Source organism: Chiloscyllium plagiosum, unplaced genomic scaffold (assembly GCF_037043375.1).
Source record: "Chiloscyllium plagiosum isolate Xiang-an unplaced genomic scaffold, Cpla_swu_hap1 HiC_scaffold_8, whole genome shotgun sequence".
NCBI lineage: Eukaryota > Metazoa > Chordata > Chondrichthyes > Orectolobiformes > Hemiscylliidae > Chiloscyllium > Chiloscyllium plagiosum.
The window spans coordinates 22,133,971-22,157,840 of record NW_028270146.1 but is presented as its reverse complement, the minus strand read 5'-3'; the positions used below and the strand labels follow the sequence as shown (position 1 = coordinate 22,157,840).

General features: G+C 41.5%; 1 protein-coding gene across 2 annotated transcripts in view; it reads left to right on the top strand.

Annotated features, from left to right (window-relative positions):
- LOC122553394 (latent-transforming growth factor beta-binding protein 2-like) overlaps nucleotides 1–17,819 on the top strand; it is a 465,241-nt gene extending 447,422 nt beyond the window's left edge. For both annotated transcript variants that reach the window (XM_087989653.1, XM_087989652.1), the window contains one exon: nucleotides 8,040–17,819. In XM_087989653.1, the coding sequence (XP_087845779.1) occupies nucleotides 8,040–8,200 (161 nt within the window). In that variant the 3' untranslated portion in view covers nucleotides 8,201–17,819. The remainder of the gene's footprint in view (nucleotides 1–8,039) is intronic.
- Nucleotides 17,820–23,870: the final 6,051 nt, after the last annotated feature.

Sequence of the window (23,870 nt, the reverse complement as noted above, 5' to 3'; positions counted from 1 at the left end):
GGAGTGAGAGATGCAGATTGCACTGTCATTCTTATCAGTTCTGCTTTCTGAGTTATCAATTCCCCGATAAAGGACTAGGCATCTCATTAGTATCACTGCTGATACTGCCCTATGGGGTAGATGCTGTTTTAGGAATATAGGAACAGTAGTAGGCCATTCAGACCCTGGAGCCTGTTCCACCATTCAGTCAGATCATAGCTGATCTATGGTCTAACTCCATATACCCACCTTTGGCCCATATCCTTTTGTTTAACAAAAGAAACTCTACCTCAGATTTAAAAATAACAAGTGACCCAGCATCCATCATCATTTGTGGAAGTCAGTTCCAAACCTCTACTAGCCTGTGTATGGAGAAGTATTTCATAATGCCTGTCCAGAATTGTCTGGCCATATTCTAAGACTATGTCCCCTGCTCATTCCAGAATCTCAAACCAATGGAAATAAATCTAGTTATCTACATGGAATGGACTTTAATGCGTTATCCCTAGGTCAAAGGACCAAAGGATTCATCTTACTGCATATTGCAACAAATTAATTCTTAAAAAGAAATTCACTGTTGGTTGATGACTATATTGGGTTGATAAGATTGAGAGAGTTGATGTCAGCTCAAGGTTTTGTTTTCATGATCTATGTATGAATTGAGAACTATTTTCATCCAGTAGGGATACCTAAAAACCAAATGGAACTAGGAAACAATTGATATTTAATGGTAATTAGGGGATTATTGAATGAGAACATGATTAGGTATATGGGGAACAAGTAAGCAGTCTGTTGATGTTTTACGAGGTGTGATTTGGAATAAAACTCAAGCTGTTAAAACCTTGAACACTGTTTAACCAGCTTGTAACCTCTGGTTAAAGAAAGACAAAGAACTGCGGGTGCTGGAAGTCCAAAACAAACACAGGTCTGGCAGCATCTGTGGAGAGAAAGCAGACTTAAGTTCAGAAGTTCTGAAAAAGGGTCACTGAACCCAAAACGTTAACTCTGTTGCTGGAGGAAGAATGCCTCATTCTCTGCCTTGGGACCATTCAACCACACGGCATCAATATCAACTTCACTAGTTTCCAAATCTCCCCTCCCTCCCCACCTCATCCAATATCCAACCCTCCAATTTGGCAACGTCCTCTTGGCCTGTCCCATCTGTCCATCTTCCTTCCCACCTATCCACTCCACCCTCCCCACCATCCTAAAGCAATCACCCCACACCTACATCCATCTATCACCTTCCCAGCTACCTTCCCCCCAGCCCCACTCCCACACTCCTACTTATCTCTCAGCTACACACCCCCCAACACACACACACACACTGTGTCTGTCTGTCTGTCTGTCTGTCTCTCTCTCTCTCTCCCCCCGATGAAGGGCTTATGCCCAAAACGTCAACTCTCCAGCTCCTAGGATGCTGCCTGACCTGCTGTGTTTTTCCAGCACCACAGTTTTTGACTCTGACCTCCAGCATCTGCAGTCCTCACTCTCCCCACTCCACGGAGGATGGTTTCCTGTTTTTGGACAAAGGTTGAAAAGTTATCATTATTCTAACCTGACAGTAGTGTGGTGAAAACTTCAGAAAGAAGACTGAATCTAAATCATCAAGGTGGGATTACCCAGCCCTGATTTCTGATTGCAAATCATATGGCCAGTGAAAGAATGAAAACAGGATAAGACGCAAAGTTTTTTTTTAGAATTGGAGGCAAGAATAAAAGTTTGCACAAGTTACAACTTTTCACAAATAATATTAAACAAAAAAAGTACTGGATAATTTTTGGCCATTTATTGAAGGAAAGATGTACTGACATTGGAGGCAGATCAAAGAAAGTTCAAAAGCAAAAATTGTAGTAAAGTCTCTGGCAGTTTCTGTGGAGAGAAATCAGAGTTACTGTTTCAGGTTGAGTGACCCTTCCTCAGAACTCAAAGAAGGTTCACTAGGATTGATCCCAGCTATGGAGGGACTGCCTTATGAGGAGAGGTTGAGTAGGGTGGCCCTGAACTTATTGGAGTTTAGAAAACCAAAGTGGTGACCTTATTGAAATGTACAAGATTCTTAGGGGGTGTGACAAGGTAGATACAGAAAAGTTGTTTCCCCTGGAATAGATTCTCGGACCAGAGGACATAATTTCAGAATAAGGGACCAGTCATTTACGACAGAACTGAAGAGTAATTCCTTCTCTCAGAGGGTACAGAATCTGTGGAATTCTTTACCACAGAGGGCTATTGAGGTTGGGTTTTAAGCGTATTCAAGGCTGAGCTAGACATGTCTTTAATCAGTACAGAATGAATGGTTATGGGGAAAGGGCGGGGACATGGAGTTAAGGATTATCAGATCAGTCATGATCTCATTGAATGGCAGCGCAGACTCAACCAGCTGAACGGACTACTTCTGTTCCCATGTCATACGGTCTTATTAACAGCTTAGGACGCATGGTCATATATTGGCCAAGTCAGAGTGAAGGTAGCTGCATTGAAGAGTACAGAATGGAATTCAATACATTACCAACAAGACTGCAACAATTCCCCAATGATCCTGGCTGATAAATTATTACCCAGCGCCAACTATCAAATTTATACAGACTTCCAGTTATGATGTGACTTCAACTTGTAGATAAACACAGACTGCTAGAGCAAATGTCAGGAGCAGTAAAAGAAAAATACTACATGTATTCTTTTCCAGAATCATTTGTAGTGCAAATGTGGCAATTAACCATATGAGGAGAAAGTGAGGACTGCAGATGCTGGAGATCAGAGCTTAAAAATGGGTTGCTGGAAAAGCACAGCAGGTCAGGCAGCATCAAAGGAGAAGGAGAATCGACGTTTCGGGCATAAGCCCTTCTTTAGGAATGAGACAAAATGAAGACAAATGAGACAATATGGTCTCATTCCTGAAGAAGGGCTTATGCCCGAAACATCGATTCTCCTTCTCCTTTGATGCTGCCTGACCTGCTGCGCTTTTCCAGCAACACATTTTTAAGCTAAATTAACCATATGACACAACATTAACTGGTTGGTGGGACTGTCTAGATATAAGACGGAGGCAACAGTAGAAAAGAAGAATTTTAATTAAAGGAAATTAAATTAAATTAAAATGTTTTTGACAATTTTGAGAAGGAAAGAGAATTTTAGATTTACAATAAGAGAATGAACTCCAGCATCTCCAGGTATAGGAATTGATGTGTCAGGTGTGATTCACTATGCCAACACCTGTCCCAAACAGGATGGTGGAACATTCGAAACTAATGGAAGATTTAGAAGAAGGTTGAGATCAAAGAGGGGACTGTGTTGGTCACAAGAGGTTTCAGCTAAGTGATGAATGTGCTTGGGTCAGAGTCTTTTAACTTTGCAGTGTTAGACAACAAATGCACATTTATATTGTGTCAAACGAACAGACGAAAAGATGCCTAGAATTTGAGCATTTTGTCAGATTTGAACGTGACAGCAAACCAACATCTTTTAAGAAAAGTAATCATTCCTTGTAAATTAACCAGAATCCGTCATTTCATCAGCACAGACGTGGAGTCCAGTGAAGCTCCATTGTTGTTAAGTAAGCCATCAATAAAAAAAATGCAAATGGAACTGGATATGAAAAAGAGCACAGTTATTGTGTTTGGAAGTTCTGTGAATGTACAACTTACACAATCAGGGCAATCACTGTCCTTTGTTGGAATTAAGGAAATATTATTCAAATCAGGGGCAGAAATTGAGAAGACATAAACTAAATTCTGTTCAAACTATGGAGGCAATTTGCTCATCCATCCTGCAAAAGCTTAATAAAAGCCACTAAACAGCAAGAATGACAAAGCTGGAGAGAGTGTGGGGTGGGCACAGAGATTCCAGACAGCAAACAGCCCTATCGCAGAAACAAAAACAAAAATTGCTGGAAAAACTCAGCAGGTCTGGCAGCATGTGTGGAGAGAAAGCAAAGTTAACGTTTCGGGTCCAGTGACTCTTCTTCAGAACAGGGATGGATATGCACAGAAAAGGTTTCTCCAGGAATTATAAGGCTAAAGCCAAGACACTGGAGTAAAGCTTTGAGGAAAAACTGAGGGGGGTCGAGATATAAGCATATAGGTAGCACAGTGGCTCAGTAGTTAGCACTGCTGCCTCATACTACCAAGGATCCCGGTTCAATTCCACCCTCTGTATGGAGTTTGCACGTTCTGAGGGTTTCTGTATCTGTGTGGGTTTCCTCTCACAATCCAAAGGTGTGCAGATTAGGTGGATTAGCCATGCTAAATCGCCCATTGTGTCTAGGATATGCTGGTTAGGTGAATGAGTTTTTGGTAATGTGGATTTATGGGGTCAGGGGTGGGCTGCTCTTTGGAAGGCTGGCATGAACTCATAGAACAGTATAGGCCCATCAGCCCTTGGTGTTGTGCCAACCTTTTATCCGACTCTAAGATGGGTTGAATCATCTGCATTCATTCTGTAGGGACTCTGTATTCACTGCAGATAGAGGGAAACATTTTCTTGGCATTGTTATTAACAAATAATTGGGAATGTAGATTAAATGCTTTTCTGCAGGAAGATCAGTTCAACATGGAAATGTTTCTTCAAAAAGAAGTGTCAATGCCAGGGGTGGGGGTGTCTCCCTGGAGGTTAAATAAATGTCTGTCTCTCAGAATTGCTTCTAACAGTTTCAACGCCGCTGGAGTTAGAATTAATTTGAATTTGGAGAGACAAGGATTAATCAATGATAGTCAGCATGGCTTTGTTAAAGGGAGATCATGTCCAGCCAACTTAATTGAATTTTCCAAGAAAGGTGACCAGGTTTGTAGACGAGGGCAAAGCAATCAATGTAGACTCCTTAGACTTCAGCAAGGGTTTTGTTAAGCCTTGCTTTGGGGACTGATAGCGAAGGTAAGAGCCCATGAATCCAAGGAAATTTGGTTAATTTGGATCCAGAATTGGGAAGCAGAGGGAGAAGTTTGAGATAGGAGCAAATTACTGCAGATGCTGGAATTTGTACCAAAAACAACAAATGCTGGAGATCACAGCAGGTCAGGCAGCATAGATAAAGAGAGAGCAAGCTAATGTTTCGAACCTGCTTGACTCTTCATCAGAGCTGAAGTGAAGTGTGAAGGGGACAGCATTTATGAAATAGTTTTGAGGGGGGAGGGGGGAGAGTGGTGTTGGGGGCAGGAGGTGTAGGGTGCTGATGGAGAAATGATGTTGATAGTTCAGATTAAGTTTGAGGGACATTTTGTGATTGGAAACCTGTGTCCAGTGGGATTCTGCAAAGATCAATGTTGGGGCTCTTGCTGTTTGTGGTTTGTGTAAATGATTTAGACTTGAACGTAGGTGGGTTGATCGAAGTTCACAGATGGTACAAAAAATAGGTGAGGGTGAGAACACACGTGGAGAATAACCTCAGATTACAGGAAAACATGGATGGGCTGGTCCGAGATGCTTGTTGATGTGTCACCATGGTTTTGCCAGACCATAGGGGCTGCTCTCTCATTAGACTAGGGGTGATTTAACCTGAAGGTCACCAAACCTCAGGTGAGGGAAGAGGTTGAGAAGGAGAGTCCTTCATGGCAACCTCATGGATGGCACGATGGCTCAGTGGCTAGCACTGCTGCTTCACAGCACCAGCGGACCAGGTTCAATTCCCACCTCGGGCGACTGGCTGTGTAGAGTTTGCCCATTCTCCCCGTGGCTGCATGGGCTTTGTTCCACTATCACAAAGTTGTGTAGACTATGCGACTTACCCATAGTGTTAGGCGCATTAGTCAGAGGGAAATGGGTCTGAGTGGGCTACTTTTCAGAGGTCAGTGTGGACTTGTTGGGCCGTAGGCCTGTTTCCATACTGTAGGGAATCTAAAAAGAAACACTGATGGGAATTGAACCCACACTGTTGGCATCATACTGCTCTGTAAACTGACAATCCAGCTAACTGAGCTAAACTGTTCCAATGAGCTACTCAGTGGCAAATGGAATTTAAACTGGATAAGTGTGAGCTTATGTATTTGGGAAGGACAGACAATGAAAGGGAATCCAATTGGACGATCGGCTATGATCATAATAAATAGCAGAGCAAGCTGAAAGGGCAGAGTGACCTCCTCTTACTCCTGTTTTTCTATGGTTCTATTCCACTCCTGGGGAGATGAACAACTGGAACAATTGTAGATTTTTCCAATGAAACAAAGGATGCAAATGTTCATGTAACTTTTACGCATGTTACATCCCTTGAGGTGCACACCAGTCGTATCTTGTCACATCACATCACCAGTTTAAAGGGCAAAGTCATGGCCTTGACCAAGCACAGTTTATGTACGTTAATATGTAACAGGATATCAAAGAATGTGCCAGGTCATGTGTTATCTCAAGGTTGCAGCATGTTATTCTTTGTGAGATCTGTTCACGGTCTTATCATGCACTGATACCAGCTGTCTGTGACATCAGTTTTCAAAATGTCCATTCATCGTTGTTTCCCTTCTGACCAACTGCCAGGCAGCTTTTCAACTGTTTCACTGTCAATGCTTTCAGCAGTAGCTACGTGCCCATATTGTTCCCACTCCATTGTGGAGGCTGTAGATGTGCTGTATTCCTTTACAAAAATGCTGGGAGAAATTCTGAAGAGAGATTCAGCAGCAAAGCCCATTGAGTTTTATCTGGGTAACTATCATTCGATAAAACGTGTGAATGAAGAAAGGCTGCAAATCGATATTATAATTCGAAAGTAGATACTGGAGAATGGAGAAATTGCAAACTTGAAATGGGTGGGCTTTCTCATTTCCTTACAAAGAAAGGAGCAAGGTCCAGGAAATATCAGAGATACCAGTAAAAGGACATTTGGAACGACAAAAGCAGGAATATAATATGTAGACTTTTCGTTTTTCATTATTATTCTACATCCATTGATTATTTTATAAAGAGAAGGGATAATTAGGTGAGAACTTGTCTGTGGATAACAAGTATTTAGTGTGTTGGAATTGTGTCATCTGTGAGTTGAAATACCCTGACTGGAAAAGTAAATGCCTGGACTCAATCTAGCTAACCCTTAACCTCTGGTGTTTCACAAGGACATGATCAAACTTAATCTGTTACATTTTTGCAGTCAAATAGAAAGCAGTCTCTCTCTCCACAGATATTCACTGCAGGAAGCAGTCAATATTTCAGGACCTAAAGGGGGAATATTGATTGAATATTAAATACAGGCAGTCCCCAGGTTGAGAACGGGTTCTGTTAATGAGTCTGTTTGGAAGTTGATTTGCATGCAAGTCAGGACACAATGCAGGATAACATAAAGCAGCCATTTGTGTGTATAGGAAATGTTTCTGTATTGGATCTTTCAAATTACATCCCAGTATAGGATTGCATTCAAAAGACAGACATTCATAAATCAGGCATCCCTGCATTCCATGAAACAGCACTCCACAGGACCTTAAGCATTAAAGTCATCTCAGTCCCAAAAGCTATTCTCTCATTCAAGAGAGTCAACTGGTAGTGAGTTTAACCTGAGGGCCACCACCTCTCACAGTGAGGTCTGAGGTTAAGAAGGTATGGTGACATTAGCGGGTACATGAATTGAACCTACACTGTTGATTTCACTCTCTGTTGCAAACCAGTTGTCAACAGAGCTAACCAGCCTCCTTAAACTCAAACCTTACAGTCACAGAGAATGATGTAGCACAGTGGTTAGCACTGCTGCTTCACAGAACAAGGGACATGGGTTCAATTCCACCCTCAGGTGATCGTGTGGAGTTTGTACATCCTCCCTGTGTATGTGTGGGTTTTCGTTTTGGGTGCTCTGGTTTCCTCCCACAGTCCAGTCCAAAGACGGGCAAGTTAGGTGAATTGGCCATGGGAAATGCAGGGTATGGAGAAAGAGTAGGAAGATGGGTCGGGGTGGGACACTCTTTGGAGGGACACTGTCGACTTGATGGGCTGAATGGCCTGCTTCCACACTGTCAGGATTCTATGAGGTGAAGTTGAGGTAGATGACCAGCTATGAACTAATTGAATAACAGAGCAAGCTGGAGACGTTTCTATGACCTACTGCTACCCATATGAATTGAAATGACTCTGTTGTGATTCTTGCATTTCAGATATTAATGAATGTGAGGATCTGAGTGATAGCATACCACTCTGCCGGAATGCAAGCTGTGAGAACACAGAAGGATCATATAAGTGCATCTGTTTACCAGGCTTTGTGCTTTCCCAGTATCCTAATGACTGTATACCAGAAATAGAAACAGAACATCAGTAAGAATACGGACATTGTCACCTGGCAAGTGATAAAGAAGCACTTGGTGATTTATTTTAAGGAAAATACATGTTTATTCTGCTTGGGATTATCAATTCGATTATATGTGAGAGTAAATGTTCAGCAACACACACAGACACCAGTCTAGTGACACTATCTATAATTTATGTCTATGACGTTGAAAGAAAGTGTTGATTAGATTTCTGATGGTTCCATTTGAAAAATATACAGAGACAGTACAAACTGCAAGTAGCAGACAGTTGGCTGAGACTATTAAGATTGTGTAAGGCTTTTATGTAACTTGAAGACATCCTGAATGGCTCTGAAATAATTGACACTAAGGTTGTGATAAATATCATTTGTTTAAGCAAAAGTTTTAAAAAAGTAAGTTATTTCTTATTAGACATTGCCATTTTAAATAAGAGAAAATAATTCGGATAGGGTCATGAGCATTGTGTTTTTTTTAAATGAAACGTTTTCTCTTTTAAAACCATAGCAGTGCACTTTGTTGCATTTTCTAGACTGAGATTTTCGAAAGAAATATAATCAGTTGTTTAGTGTTCAAAATCCCTAATAATCAGTCAGGGAAAATATATTGCAGTATAGCTGATGTGCCACTAGATGTCTCTGCACATGTAAATTACTTCAGACCATAAAAGGTAGAAGCAGAAGTAGGCCATTCAGCCCATTAAGTCTACTCTACCACGCAATGAGATTATGGCCAAGCTGATAACCCTCAACTTTACTTCCTTGCCTTTTCCCCATAACCCTTGATTCTGTCCCCACTTAAAAATCTGTCAATCTCTCAACAATCCAGTCCTGAAAGCTTTCTGTGGTAATGAATTCCATTGATTCACAACTCTCTGAAAGAAGAAATTCCTCCTCATCTCTGTCCTAAATAGATGATTCCTTATTCTGAGATTATGAATTCTGGTCCTAGACTGTCTCATTAGTATGAGATTACATTAGTGTGGAAACAGGTCCTTCGGCCCAACAAGTCCACACCGACCCGCAACCCACCCATACCCCTTACCTAACACTACGGGCAATTCAGCATGGCCAATTCACCTGGCCTGCACATCTTTGGATGATGGGAGGAAACCCCTGCAGACACGGGGAGAACGTGCAAACTCCACACAGTCAGTTGCCTGAGGCGGGAATTGAACCCGGGTCTCTGGCGCTGTGAGGCAACAGTGCTAACCACCGTGCCACCGTGCCGCCCACAATCTCTTAGCACCTGTCAAGTCCCTTAATAATCTCATTCGTTGCAATTAGGTTTCCTCTCATTCTTCTGGACTCCAATGAGAACAGGCCCACCCTATTTAAACCTCTCCTCATAAGAAAATCCCTGCATAGCTGGTATTAGCCTGATGAACCTTTGCTGGACTACCTCCAATGTCAGTATATCATTCCCTAGATAAGGGAACCAAAACTGTTCACAGTATTCTAGCTATGGTCCAAGTGGTGCTTTGTATACTTTTAGCAAGACTTCCATATCTCTCATTCCCACATTCTCCATGCCCTTTGAAATAAAGGTCAACATTCCATTTAAGCTCCCTATTACCTGCTGCACCTGGATGCTAGCTTTTTCTGAATCATTCATGAGGATCTCCAAACCTCTGTGCTGCATCCCACTGCAGTTTCTCTCCATTCAAATAATATTCAACTCTTCTATTCTTTCTGCCCAAGTGTATAACCCCAGGTTCTCCAATATTATTCCATTTTCCCAAATTTTTGCCCACTTATTTAACCTGTCTATATCCCTTTGTTGACTCTTTGTATCATCTTCAATACTTGCCCTATTCCCTATTTTTGTGTCACCTACAAACGTGGATATAGTACGTTCACTTCTGCCATCCAAGTCACTAATATGTATTGTAAATAGTTGTGACTCCAGCACTGATCCCTGCAGCAATCTACATGCTGCCAAGCTGAAAAATGCCCCTCCAATGTTAACTGTCTGTCTTTCTATTAGTTAGCCAATCCTTTACCTATGCTAATATACATTCCCCCAACCCCCTGGTCTGTTGTGTTATTAGATAGTTTTATCAATTTATTAAAATTCATTCATGGGTTGAGGGCCAGTATTTATTGTTCTTCCTAGGGAACAGTCAAGAGTCACCCATATTGCTGGGGGTCTGGAGATACATGTAATCCAGACCAGGTAAGGTTGGCAGTTTCCTTCCCTAGAAGACATTAGTGCACCAGATGGGTTTTTTTCCAACAATCAGCAACAGTTTCATGGTTATCATCAGACTCTTCATTCCAGATTTTTAAAATTTAATTCAACTACCACCATCTGCTATGGCGGGATTTGTACTGTGTCCCCAGAACAACACCTGCATTTCTGGATTAACAGTCCAGCAATTAACACCACTAATTGCCTCCCCAAAAATGCACCCTGGAAATCCAATTGCATCTACTGGTTCTGCTTTATCTGCTTGCTTGTTACCTTCTCAAATTCTAGTAAATTTGTCGGGTATGATTTCCCCTTCATGGAGCCATGTTGACTGCGTGATTATATCATGGATTTCTCAATGTTCTCCTATAACATCCTTTATAATAGACTGTAGAATTTTAATCTAACTGGCCTACTGTCTCCCTCTCTTTTTTGAATACGATTTGATTTCAAAGCATTCCTCTATGGCTACAGCTATTAGTGCTGTATCAATGAGGTTCTCGAGGATTAGTACAAGTGTGCCAGTAAGGATTTATTATGACCTCCCACTGACAGTTTTCAGTTCCCTTCCATTGAAAACTGCATTCTAAAAACAATATTAACGTAAACTGACCACATTTGTATGAAATTATCTTGTTCAAATCTAACACATTTTTGTTAAATGGGTAATATCTATCCAAACAACCTACAAAGTAATTTCATGCCACCTCATTAAACACTCCAATTCTAATATTGCATAACGTAACTTCTGAGCTCATCTCTTTAAATCTGTAAGTATTTTTTATTCTTAGTTTTGCTTTTTAGATAATAAAAAATCCTGTTTTATTGTTATTATTTGTTATATGTATGTGTTCACACCTCTTTAAATGCCATAATCAAAATATTTCAATGAATTGGAATAATTTTCAGTAAAAAGTGTGATATAAGAATTATAAGGTAGTTGTAGAAATGTGCACCACCGCCCCCAAACTCCAACACCAATTATGCCTACTACTTGGAATCCTCTGGGAATTAAGGCAGTATAACTTCTTATTGGAAAGTTTGAGAGCTGGAACTTCCAATTTCACCATGTACTCTTCAATAAGTAAACCTCCAATCGGAGGGATTTAAATTTAGAAATGTTTCAATGAGAACTTTGCTGCTGTTGCTTCCTAAAACTGAAAGGTCAGGAAAGAGCAATCAAAAATAATAACACAAGATGTGCAAATGTGTGAGAGGAACTAACATCATAGCACAAGCTCCATATCTCACTGTTAACAGAAGAGCTGCCAAAATGTACTTAGTTGCTAAGCTATGACATAAAAATAGATTGCAAGCTTTGGTAATAGAATAATTATTATAATAATAGTTGAACCCTATTGTCTCTTTATCAACCCAAGTCGTTTTTGACTTTATAAAGGGAATACAAAATTAATTTCACAAGTGCAATGTCATCTATTTACAAAGTCAGAATTTCCTTGTTTGGAGATATGGTGGAGGCAGGTTCAACTGAGGCATTCAAGTGAGCCTTGGATGGTTTCTGAATAGATTAGATTAGATTACTTACAGTGTGGAGACAGGCCTTTCGGCCCAACAAGTCCACACCGACCTGGCAAAGCATAACCCACCCAGGCCCATTCCCCTACATTTACTGCTTCACCTAACACTACGGGCAATTTAGCCTGGCCAATTCACCTAACCTGCACATTTTTGGATTGTGGGAGGAAACCGGAGCACCCGGAGGAAACCCACGCAGACACGGGGAGAATGTGCAAACTCCACACAGAGTGTCGCCTGAGGCGGGAATTGAACCCGGGTCTCTGGCACTGTGAGGCAGCAGTGCTAACTGTAATAGTAATAGTGTGCGGGGATATGGAGAAAAGGCAGGAGATTGGCATCGGATAATAAATACAGGCACAATGGGCCAAAGGTCCTCCTTCTGCCCCATAATAACTCTAATTCTGGTTCATGTAAAGTTCCATTATATTTAATTCTGCAGGCAATATGTTTCATCTAACATAGGCTTGAGGTATAAACTTACAGATATGGATAAAATCTGTTCTTGTTAGCCTCACTAAAAATGTTTCTGGATTTTGTATTAGGATTGGATGACAGGCAAGGGATTTCTGGAACCTAGGAGCAGAATGAAATGGACCTCCCTGTAGCAGCTTGAAGGAATTGCTCTAATTGTGTTGTTTTGGGGCCAGCATGCATGTCAATTATTTCCTACTCAATGCAACATATAGCAAACATTCAGTTAGGTATGAAGTTGGAGAACAGTAAGCTGGATCTTGCCATTCAACAACTTGATTTCATAAAGGTCCACAGTACAGAAAAAAGGCCATTTGGCCCATTAAGTCTGTGCCAGCTCTCTGCCACCTTTCACACAGAAAACACACATTTATATGTAATTCGCATGTATTCACAGTTCACTGTACCACATTGATCCAGCCTCCCAAGGGTGTATATGTTATTCAAGCATGATGTTAATGATATTCAGATGTTCTGCATCCATGCAATGATCCTCCCCCAATGTTTTCACTGTGGTGAATGCCATGTAGACTGAAATACTGAAGGTAAAAAAAGAAATCAGTTAAGGTCTTAAATAATCATTGTGGTTGTCTTAATTCTATAACATGCTATCAGCCAAAATTTATAGATTAGCATGGAATTTTAACAAATTGTTGAAACAAATTGGCTTACAAAGGCTACCTTAAACTAAATCCACTATCTAAATATCAGAAGAATAAAGGTGCATTTATTCAAACTGTAACCTTCTAAAGTTTTTAATCCTGGAAATGTATCTGAAATTATAGCATTCTAATTAAAAATCCTTCAATGGCCTCAAGTAATACTCTTTTTTTCCCTATTTATGTGATAAGGTGGCAGATATATGATGCAGTATTGATTGCTGTTAGTATTGTCCTCAGCTAATTGGATTTCTTGTCCCTTAGCAGCTTGAGTTATGTTAACGTTCTATGCACTGAATTTGCAATTGTTGATAAAGAACAAATTTAAAACAAAACTTTGAATTATCATTACACCATGTAGCCAGAGGAAGATTCTAACTAGAGCTAAGCTGCTCAGAAGTTGATTGAATTGTAACTTTCACAATATCTATTCATTGCTTTAGGAAAGCCAATGGAAAATTTCATGTAACAAGAAGGGAGTAATTCAAATTCACCTTAACACAAGATGTAAATTATTTTGAGTAGTTCAGAATTGGATTTTAATACAGAACCATTACCTGGCAGTTTTCTTTTACAAAGCTGCTGTTAACATATAAACGTGCTTCAATTGTATTATTAATTTACTTTGGAAATTTACCTCAATTGCCTTGAACATGAATAATATGATCTTTCTTTACCTCACAAAGTTTCTCCCTTATGTTCTCTGTTGAAGCTGTTGATTCTATCCATGTAGTTGATTCAAGTACATGCATGGATGAGGTATTCATCCTACATATTTAAACCCCTGGATTTGGTTAAATTACTGTTCAATCACAGTCCAGTCTTGTTTGTAGCATCAACTAATTAACTGTGCTGATTGGCGATTGGAAATACAGGTCACTTTATTCCCCTAAGCGCAGAGAAGCTGATGCCAATCATGTAACTCAGCTATGGAAATATAATCAAATCTAGAACAAACATGGTTCAGCAAACTCACTGAAGACTCTTGTTGATTCACCGGTGGGACCAAATAATTTTTAAAGTTACAGCATGATTTTCTATGTGATTGCAATAAAATATAAATTAAGAAGCATATTGATTTTTATGAATACAGACCCATATGACTAATGAGCTGTTCAAATAGGCTGCAGCTTGTATATTAATTCATATTTAAATTTAAAAGTCTCGCACATCATAGGAATGTGTCGTAAATTCTCTCTCAAGTCTAATCAGTGCTAAACAAGGGGCAGGTAAATTATTGAAAATCTCAAGTGAACAAAACATTTTTTTTCTTTTGTCTGTGTATTTCGTTTTTTTTTAATTAATAATAAGCTCTGGTATGTCTTGTAAATCGTACTTGCTTCTAAAACATCTGTAAAGCTACACCTGATTCCTGTACATGTTTTGTGGATACAAGTACCATTCTCAAAAACGTAGAGCATATGTTTTGTACAGATTTATATACAAAATACAATGTATTTAATGTTTTAGGTAAGAGAAATGTTAGATATTTAGTAATAACATTGTAATTGTTTTCCGTTCAGATTTTATTCTTTTTACAAGTGATCTGGCTATAAATTCTAGTATCTCGTGCTGAAAATTCAAAGTAAGTGCCTTAACCATATTTCATTTTGCTTTAGTTTCCTGTTGCAAAACGTAACTTTTTCTACACTGTATCATATAAAGTGCAAATTCTCTGCCCTGTGGAGCAGTTTTGGTTACTTGTTATAGATCAACCAATAACATCTATTTCTCATTGTCAACACGGGATGCAACTGAAGTGATAATTTTCAAAGCCTACACTGCTTCAAACTAAAATTGAGAAGATACTGAGAAATGTGTATCTGAATTCTTCTCCTGTTTCTTGGTGGAGAAAGGAAATAGTTGCTTAATGGTACATAACTTGATTACTACTGAAAAAAGGTCTACTGTTATTGACATTCATCTTGATTCTCCAACATCAGCACACCCTTTGGTATAAGACCTTAAGAAAGAGGAACAGGAATAAGCTATTTGGCCCCTCGGGCCTGCTCCCTCATTCAATAGGATCATGGTTAGAACATAGAACATAGAACAGTACAGCACAGAACAGTCCCTTCAGCCCACAATGTTGTGCCGACCATTGATCCTCATGTATGCACCCTCAAATTTCTGTAATCATATGCATGTCCAGCAGTCTCTTAAATGTCCCCAATGACCTTGCTTCCACAACTGCTGCTGGCAACGCATTCCATGCTCTCACAACTCTCTGTGTAAAGAACCCGCCTCTGACATCCCCTCTATACTTTCCTCCAAACAGCTTAAAACTATGATCCCTCCTGTTAGCCATTTCTGCCCTGAGAAATAGAGTCGATAGCCAGAGACTATCTATGCCTCTCATTATCTTGTATACCTCAATTAGGTCCCCTCTCCTCCTCCTTTTCTCCAATGCAAAAGGTCCGAGCTCAGTCAACCTCTCTTCATAAGATAAGCCCTCCAGTCCAGGCAGCATCCTGGTAAACCTCCTCTGAACCCTCTCCAAAGCATCCACATCTTTCTTATAATAGGGCAACCAGAACTGGACGCAGTATTCCAAGTGCGGTCTAACCAAAGCTTTATAGAGCTGCAACAAGATCTCATGACTCTTAAACTCAATCCCCCTGTTAATGAAAGCCAAAACACCATATGCTTTCTTAACAACCCTGTCTACTTGGGTGGCCATTTTAAGGGATCTATGTACCTGCACCCCAAGATCCCTCTGTTCATCTACACTTCCAAGAATCCTATCCTTAATCCTGTACTCAGCTTTCAAATTCGACCTTCCAAAATGCATCACCTCACATTTATCCAGGTTGAACTCCATCTGCCAACTCTCAGCCCATCTCTGCATCCTGTCAATGTCCCGCTGCAGCCTACAACAGCCAACCTTTGTATCGTCTGCAAACTTGCTGGCCCATCCTTCAATCCCCTCATCCAAGTCATTAATAAAAATTACAAACAGTAGAAGCCCAAGGACAGAGCCCTGTGGAACACCACTCGCCACTGACTTCCAGGCAGAATATTTTCCTTCTACTACCACTCGCTGTCTTCTGTTGGCCAGCCAATTCTGTATCCAGACAGCTGAGATCCCCTGTATCCCATTCCACCTGACCTTCTGAATGAGCCTACCATGGGGAACCTTATCAAATGCCTTGCTGAAGTCCATATACACCACATCCACAGCTCGACCCTCATCAACGTTTCTAGTCACATCCTCAAAGAACTCGATAAGGTTTGTGAGGCATGACCTGCCCCTCACAAAGCCGTGTTGACTGCATTTAATCAAGCCATGCTCTTCCAGATGGTCATAAATCCTATGCCTCAAAATCCTTTCTCTAACCTTGCAGACGACAGACGTGAGACTTACTGGTCTGTAATTGCCAGGGATTTCCCTATTTCCTTTCTTGAAGAGAGGAATTACATTTGCCATTCCTGGTTGATTTGACATTCCTGACTCCGAATTTCCTGCCCCTTCCCTGTAACTCTTGGTTCCTCAACTGATCAAGAATTTGTCTCGGCCTCAAATATACACAAGGACCTCTACCTCCAGAGCACAAGTTATATCATCTTTCCTGATGTGTGCAAAGGAAAAATCTTTCGCAGCATGTTACCTTTTTCAGAAAGAAGAAAAATTACTCCTTAATTATCCACACAGTTGAAACCTCATATAATGACTTGCATGAGAATCTTAATTGTTCCTTAGTATATTCATTGTTAGGAACTGCATCTTGTTGCAATTGGTTATTCCATTTTATTCACAAAACTACAATATTTAGACATTGTTTTTACATTACCACTATGCATAATTCTACAGGTATATTAAATGGATCTTTAAACTATTTACATCACATTGCCTAATAATCAGATTTGCACAGAGATTTGACTTTATTGGTCCTTTGCGCAAACAGACACCAAGTGCAAAACAAAAGCTTACTCCTTTTTGAGCAGGGAATCATCTACTTTAATCATTCCTTCTCATTCAGCATCTTTGCCATCTGTCTGATAACTTGGGAACTGGTATTGGTTGATATATGATTTTTATTTATCAGTTGTCATGCAACCTACAAATGCTGAACATTTTCAAGTCTGCATTATTTGCAAAATAAAAAGCAGCTGCTAAAAAACACTGGCTGTTTCCCCAGGAGTATTCCAGCCACAGTGAAATACTGCTCCCACACATTCTCCATGTCTGGGATCTTGACACAAAGGTGTTCAAGCAAACTTTTACACAATTTGCATTGTGTAAAAGTTATTTTAACCTGATAAAAGTAGTTTTAATCTGATTTCTGTACCAATATGCAAGACTTTTTTTTTTAAAAATTGATTAATGAGGCAAATCAAGTATAGGTTAGCAAATTAAAGAAAATACCAGAGGTGGAGTGGGGATCAGTGTTTCCTGGGGAAAATACTGGATATCCACTGGAGTTTCCAATGTTATGCTTGCTCAGTTGATAATGGACACATTTCTTGCAGCTCAGTGCATCTGCAGTACCAGATTTTCCCATAAGATGGCATATTGTTTCCTTGAAAAAATCGTCACTTCCTGGCATTAGCTGGGTCCTGATTGAACCTGTTATGTCTGTCTTCTTGTTACAATTATTATATCAATTACTCCATTGGCTAGTCACTTGATGTGGTTTTGACATTGCCTATAGACACTGTCTCTGGTCAAAGATGGGGCTGTTGGCAAGAAAGTCTACCACTCCAACACTCACAAATTTGTCACTTTCAACCTTGGCAATAAAACTGGCTGTAACTCCACAGTATTCAGACTTTCTTTTTCATGTTTGTTTATTCTTATGTTTGTTTTGCAGTTTATAATGTGGCAATTTATGGCTTTCACATACTCAGTTGAGAAACAGTTCATTTTATTTCCCCTCAGCATGGAAGTTCTTGGCTCAAAAGTCCACGGCCAACCCTGGGAACTCTAACCTAGCTCAGGAGCTCATTGTGGCCTTTTCTTATGTATGTCCTTTGCTCATCTTAAAGCAACAGCGTTCACACGTAGTTTTATTTCATCCTGAGGCTAGAAATGTCAAATTGGGAATTACCTGCCAACATATTGCTGGAGTAGGCATATACTGAGAGACAAAAAAAATGCAGATGCTGGAATCCAAAGTAGACAGGCAGGAGGCTGGAAGAGCACAGCAAGCCAGGCAGCGTCAGGAGAAGTCAACGTTTTGGGTGTTGACTTCTCCACTTCCTGAAGAAGAGTTACACCCAAAACGTTGACTTCTCTACCTCCTGATGCTGCCTGGCTTGCTGTGTTCTTCCAGCCTCCTGCCCGTCTACTTTGGATTCCAGCATCTGCAGTTTTTTTTTGTCTTTAAATATATTACTGGAGTCCATGTCTGGGATGCAGTTTGGATCCCGAAGATCAGTGCCAGGATTATTATTGTCCTTACCCTGTAATTTAAAAAAAAAGGAGGCAAATTCCAAAAGGTGACCAATCAGGAGGAACTCCAAGCAATTTTCTAGAACAAAGCCCTTCATATTGTGGTTCAAGGACTGCCCACGTTGCGATATGTGTTGGCATCGCTGCTGACTGGAGTATAGCAGCAACTAAAAAAAATTCAAGTTTTATAGATGACTGGTGAATGTGGAGCTTTCCTTGAAGCCCTTGGAGGACAAATATGAAAACAATCACATCATGCACGAAGTCTAGTTTCAACAAAAAGGTCTCAGTGCTAACTATCTAGGCAAGCAAATCCAGCCGAGAAGAGAACATAAAATCATAAGACATAGTAGCAGGCCATTCAGCCCATCCCACCATTCCATGGGATCATGGCTGGCCTGATAATCCTCAACTTTCCAGTTTACTTACTCCAAGAAGAAGGCCTGACTGCTCATTGACTCCCTTACATTACAGTGTGGAGGCAGGCCATTCGGCCCATTGCAGCCCTCTGAAGAGCATTCCACTCAGATCCATCCTCCTACCCCCTTCTATTTCTGACCCTATAGCCCTGCATTCCCCATGGCTAACTCACTTAGCCTGCACATCCTGGATGCTACATACAATTTAGCCTGGACAATCCACCTAACCTGCACATCTTTGTAGTGTGGGAGGAAACCGGAGCACCCGCAGGAAATCCACACAGACACAGGGAGAATGTAAACTCCACATTCACCTGAGGCTGGAATCGAACCTGGGTCTCTGGTGCTGCCTAGTGGCAGTGCTGTCCACTGCGCCACCCCATAACTGTTTCAGCTGCTGTTGAGAAACACATAATAGTTTTCATTTACTCATGGGATGAGGGTATGACTGGCTAGGCCAGCATTTATTGCCCATCCCTAATTGCCCAGAGGGTAGTTAAGAGTCTACCACATTCTAACTGTCAGTTCTCTATGACAATTCTACAATTTGTCACAATTAGTTTTCATTTATATATCTTTTATATGTACAATAGAACCCTCATTTCCGCGGATTTGGTTTCTGTGGCTTCAGTTATCCATGGTTTACCGCAGCCTGAAAATATTACATGGAACATAACAGAAACAATTCCAGGGGGCTGCCAGGGAGGCAGGTTTCCCATATAAATGATAAGGTTCGCTACTATGCGTGGTTTCGGGCATGCACGGTAGGTCTTGGAACATATCAAACGCAGATATGAAGGGGGGACACCTGCACTCAATTCATGTTTTCCATTTGTTATGGTGGATCTTTAATGTATCAGGTCATGAGATAGTGGATGGGAGTCTGCCTGAAAGGTGCATAGACTACTGAGCCTGACCCTCACCTGTGAAAGGTATTTCATAATGTGTGGAGAAATAATTGTTCTAATTGGTCCCCAGGTGAGATTCCCCAACCTTTTGCAACTCTAGTTAGGTTGGAAACATTGAAAATAGGAGTGGGATAGGCCATTCAGCCCTTCGAGCCTGCTTCACGAAGGTACTGTTCCGATATGTGGAGGGAAGCGTTGACTTTCCTTCTGGTAACCAACCCTTCACATTGTGGCTTGTGACTTGGTTAATTTTTAAAAATGGATTCCTTCCCTGTGGACACCAATTCCCAGACCAAATATTTTAAAAGGAGCCAATTTAAGCATGATTTTCCAGAGTATAAAGTGAGTTTATTAGGCAAAAGTAGATAATACATCATGATGCACATACATATGTGCAGATTGGAAATGAAAGGTCAGTCCAACAAAAGACTTGAATCAGTCTTTGTCAAAGATTGTCAACTAATGTAACCGTTAAGGTGGAGGATTCCAGCAGCTCAAATTTTCACAGTCATAGAATCCCTACAGTGCAGAAGCAGGCCATTCAGCCCATCAGGTCCATACCACTCTCTGAAGAGCACCTGCCCCCAATCCTGTATCCCTGCATTTCCCATGGCTAACCCTAGCCTGCACATCTCTGATCACTATGGGCAATTGAGCATGGCCAGTCCACCTAACCTTTAGACTGTGGGAGGAGATCCATGCAGACACAGGAAGAACGTACTAACTCCACACAGGCGGTCACCTGGATGTGGGATCGAACCCACATCCCTGACACTGTGAGGTAGCAGTACTAACTGCTAAGCCACTGGGCCACCAGTCGTGTGGGATGTTTGGAGATTTTTGTTTCTGCTATTGGCTGAAATTGTTCTGTCCAATTTTCTTCAATAACAGCTTGTTTTCATCATGTCGAGAGAGATCGAAATACTTTGGGCTGAAACTTCCATTATTTTAGAGAAGTCAATTTCAGGGGAGTTCGGGGATAATTTCTCTCGAAGGACCGCAATGACATTTCTGATGTCATCTTCCATGGCTTATCACTGTAATGGAGTGCGGTTGGGGAGAGGGGGAGGACATTCCTCCTCTCTCTACAAGAATCTCAGGGAGTCTCTCTCTCACTGCAACTCCCAGGTCATTTCCTCAGCCCTGAAGCTCTTCAACCATGTCCTGAAACAAACTCGGTATCACAGCCACATTTGCTTCCGCCTCGGAACACTTCAACCCCAGGGCATCAATGTGGATTTCAACAGTTTCCTCATTTCCCCCTCCCCCACCTCATCCTAGCTTCTAACCTCCAGAAACTCGATCCCCTGACCTGTCCGGACTTGTCCGACCTGCCCAGCTCCTTTTCCACCTATCCACTCCACCCTCTCCTCCCTGACCTATCACCTTCATCTCCTTCCCCACTGACCTATTGTACTCTATGCCACTCTCTCCCCACCCCCACCCTCCTCTAGCTTATCTCTCCACGCTTCAGGCTCTCTGCCTTTATTCCTGATGAAGGGCTTTTGCCCGAAACGTCGATTTTGCCTGTCCTCGGATGCTGCCTGAATTGCTGTGCTCTTCCAGCACCACTGATCCAGAATCTTGTGACAGTGTGCCTATTTAAGTAGGGACTGAAGTGGGGAAATAAAGGGGATTGAGAATTAAATAAGTGGAATTGAATGGGAATGTAGAAAGCCTCAAAGCTGATGAGGTTGACAGGGACAGTGTCACAAAACAGGTACCTGAAGGATTAGTGGGTACTTTGACCTTGAGGTAGAGACGAGACCTCACTGGAAGGAGCAAGACCTGGATAATATACCATTCACCATCAAATCCCAACTGGGCGATTACGATGGAAAATGGCTGCCATTACACAGTGGAACAAGAAAGTTTGTTTAGTCTGCAAGGTGAGGTGGACTTGTGGGTTGATGTATGCGTAAGTATATTAATGAGGCATTTGTAGATTCCATAATACTACATACCTCATTAAATTATTCCACATGTGCAGCACATGCATTGACCAACAATACACATCCCAAATCCTGGCCAAAAAGCACTTGTGACCATATCATTGATCATGACAAATAAACTCTAATCATCCTACACCTACATGCACACGACATGGGTGCTGGGGAGAAATAAGCTCTATTGCTGTTTGGCAGTAGTGTGGGGAACTAATTTTTTAAATATACACCGTACAACCTCGATTATCCAAACGACACAGGCGGGGAGTATTTTGTTTGGATAACTGATTGTTCAGATAAAGGATAACATGTTTACAGGACCTTGAGATCTTGTTTGGATTATCCAAAATTTGGATAATAGATATTCGGATAACCGAGGTTGTTCTATGCATAAGCAGGGGACGAGGATTGAAAGAGAAAAGAAACACCCTGATGATCTCTGTGAAGCAAAGGTTATTGGAAGTGTCACCAGAGTTCACCAATTCTCAAACACATGCCAAGGTCTAACAGTTGCACCAGGGTACAGAGTTGCCCAGTGAACTGTTAGGATGTGAGAATGTTGGCCGCTCTCCACATTGTTGCATTTTGTAGGAGAGTTGGTGGGCAGTCTGACAATCCTCAACCCACACATATCAAAGATCGTACCAATGTAGGTTATGCAACATATGACTGCTCCATCTCCTTGATAAGGTTAAAAATCACACAACACCAGGTTATAATTATATTCCCCACAGTGTGAAAACAGGCCCTTCGGCCCAACAGGTCCACACCGACCGTCCGAAGAGCAACCCACCCAGACCCATTCTCCTACATTTACCCCTGACTAACACACTTAACAGTACGGGCAACGTAGCATGGCAAATTCACCTAACCCGCACATCTTTGGACTGTGGGAGGAAACTGGAGCACCCGGAGGAAACCCACGCAGACACGGGGAGAATGTGCAAACTCCATACAGACAGTTACCCGAGGTGGGAATTGAACCCGGGTCCTTAGCGCTGTGAGGCACCAGTGCTAACCACTGAGCCACCGTGCCGTCCCAAGCAGGTTTATTTGGAAGAATTCACTTTCGGAGCACTGCTTCTTACAGCTCCCTGATGAAGGAGCAGCGTTTCAAAAGCTTGTACTTCCAAATAAACCTGTTGGACTATAACTTGGTGTTGTGTGATTTTTAACTGCGTTCACCCCAGTCCAACACCGGCATCTCAACATCATGGATCCTTGATGAGGTCAGTGCTGCAGCCCTGACAGTGGGATTTTCCAATATTGTTGGTTTCCCCCAGGTGCAGGCTACTCTAGACTGGGGGAGGCAAAGGCTTCATGGCATTATTGCTGGACTGTCAATCCAGAGACCCAGGTAATATTCGGGGGACCTAGGTTCAAATCCCACCACAGCAGATGGTGGAACTTGAATTCAATAGAAGTCTGTAATTAAGAGTACTAATGACCATGAATCCATTGCCAATTGTCTGGAAAAGTCGAGAGTGTAGTGTGGCCCTCCCTTCCTGATGAAGGCCTTTTGCCCGAAACATCGCTTCTCCTGCTTTTCCGATGCTGCCTGACCTGCTGTGCTTTTCCAGCACCACACTCTTGACTCTGACATCCAGCATCCACAGTCCTCATTTTCTCCTCATTGTCCAGAAAAACACATTTGGTTCACTAATGTCCTTTAGGGAAGGAAGCAGCCATCCTGACCTGGTCTGGACTAAATGTGACTCCAGACCCACAGCAATGTGGTTGACTTCAAACTGCCCTCTGGGCAACAAACTTTGGTCTAGCCAGTGATACCCTCATCCCGCAAAAGAATTTTGAAACATTGTGTTGACAGTGTCATATTACGCTGCGGCTGAATTTATTAACAGAAAAAGGTTTTCAAATGTTCCATCTCCAAGTCATCCAAAATCATTGCTACCACATCTTAGAAGTCTACTCTAGGTATTCTGGAAGATACCATGATCCATATATTCTTGATAACTCTCAGGTTCCTGCCTCGTTCAAAAGGCTAAATGCCCAAACACGATGTCTCCTGGGACTACTCTCTCTAACCATCCTGATCATTTCTTTACAGAGCACCCTGGACTGAGTCTGAGTGTAGATCTAACGCAGCCTATTCTTCCACCATCAGCTTGAGTGTACTTAATGACCCAGCCTCAACAATTC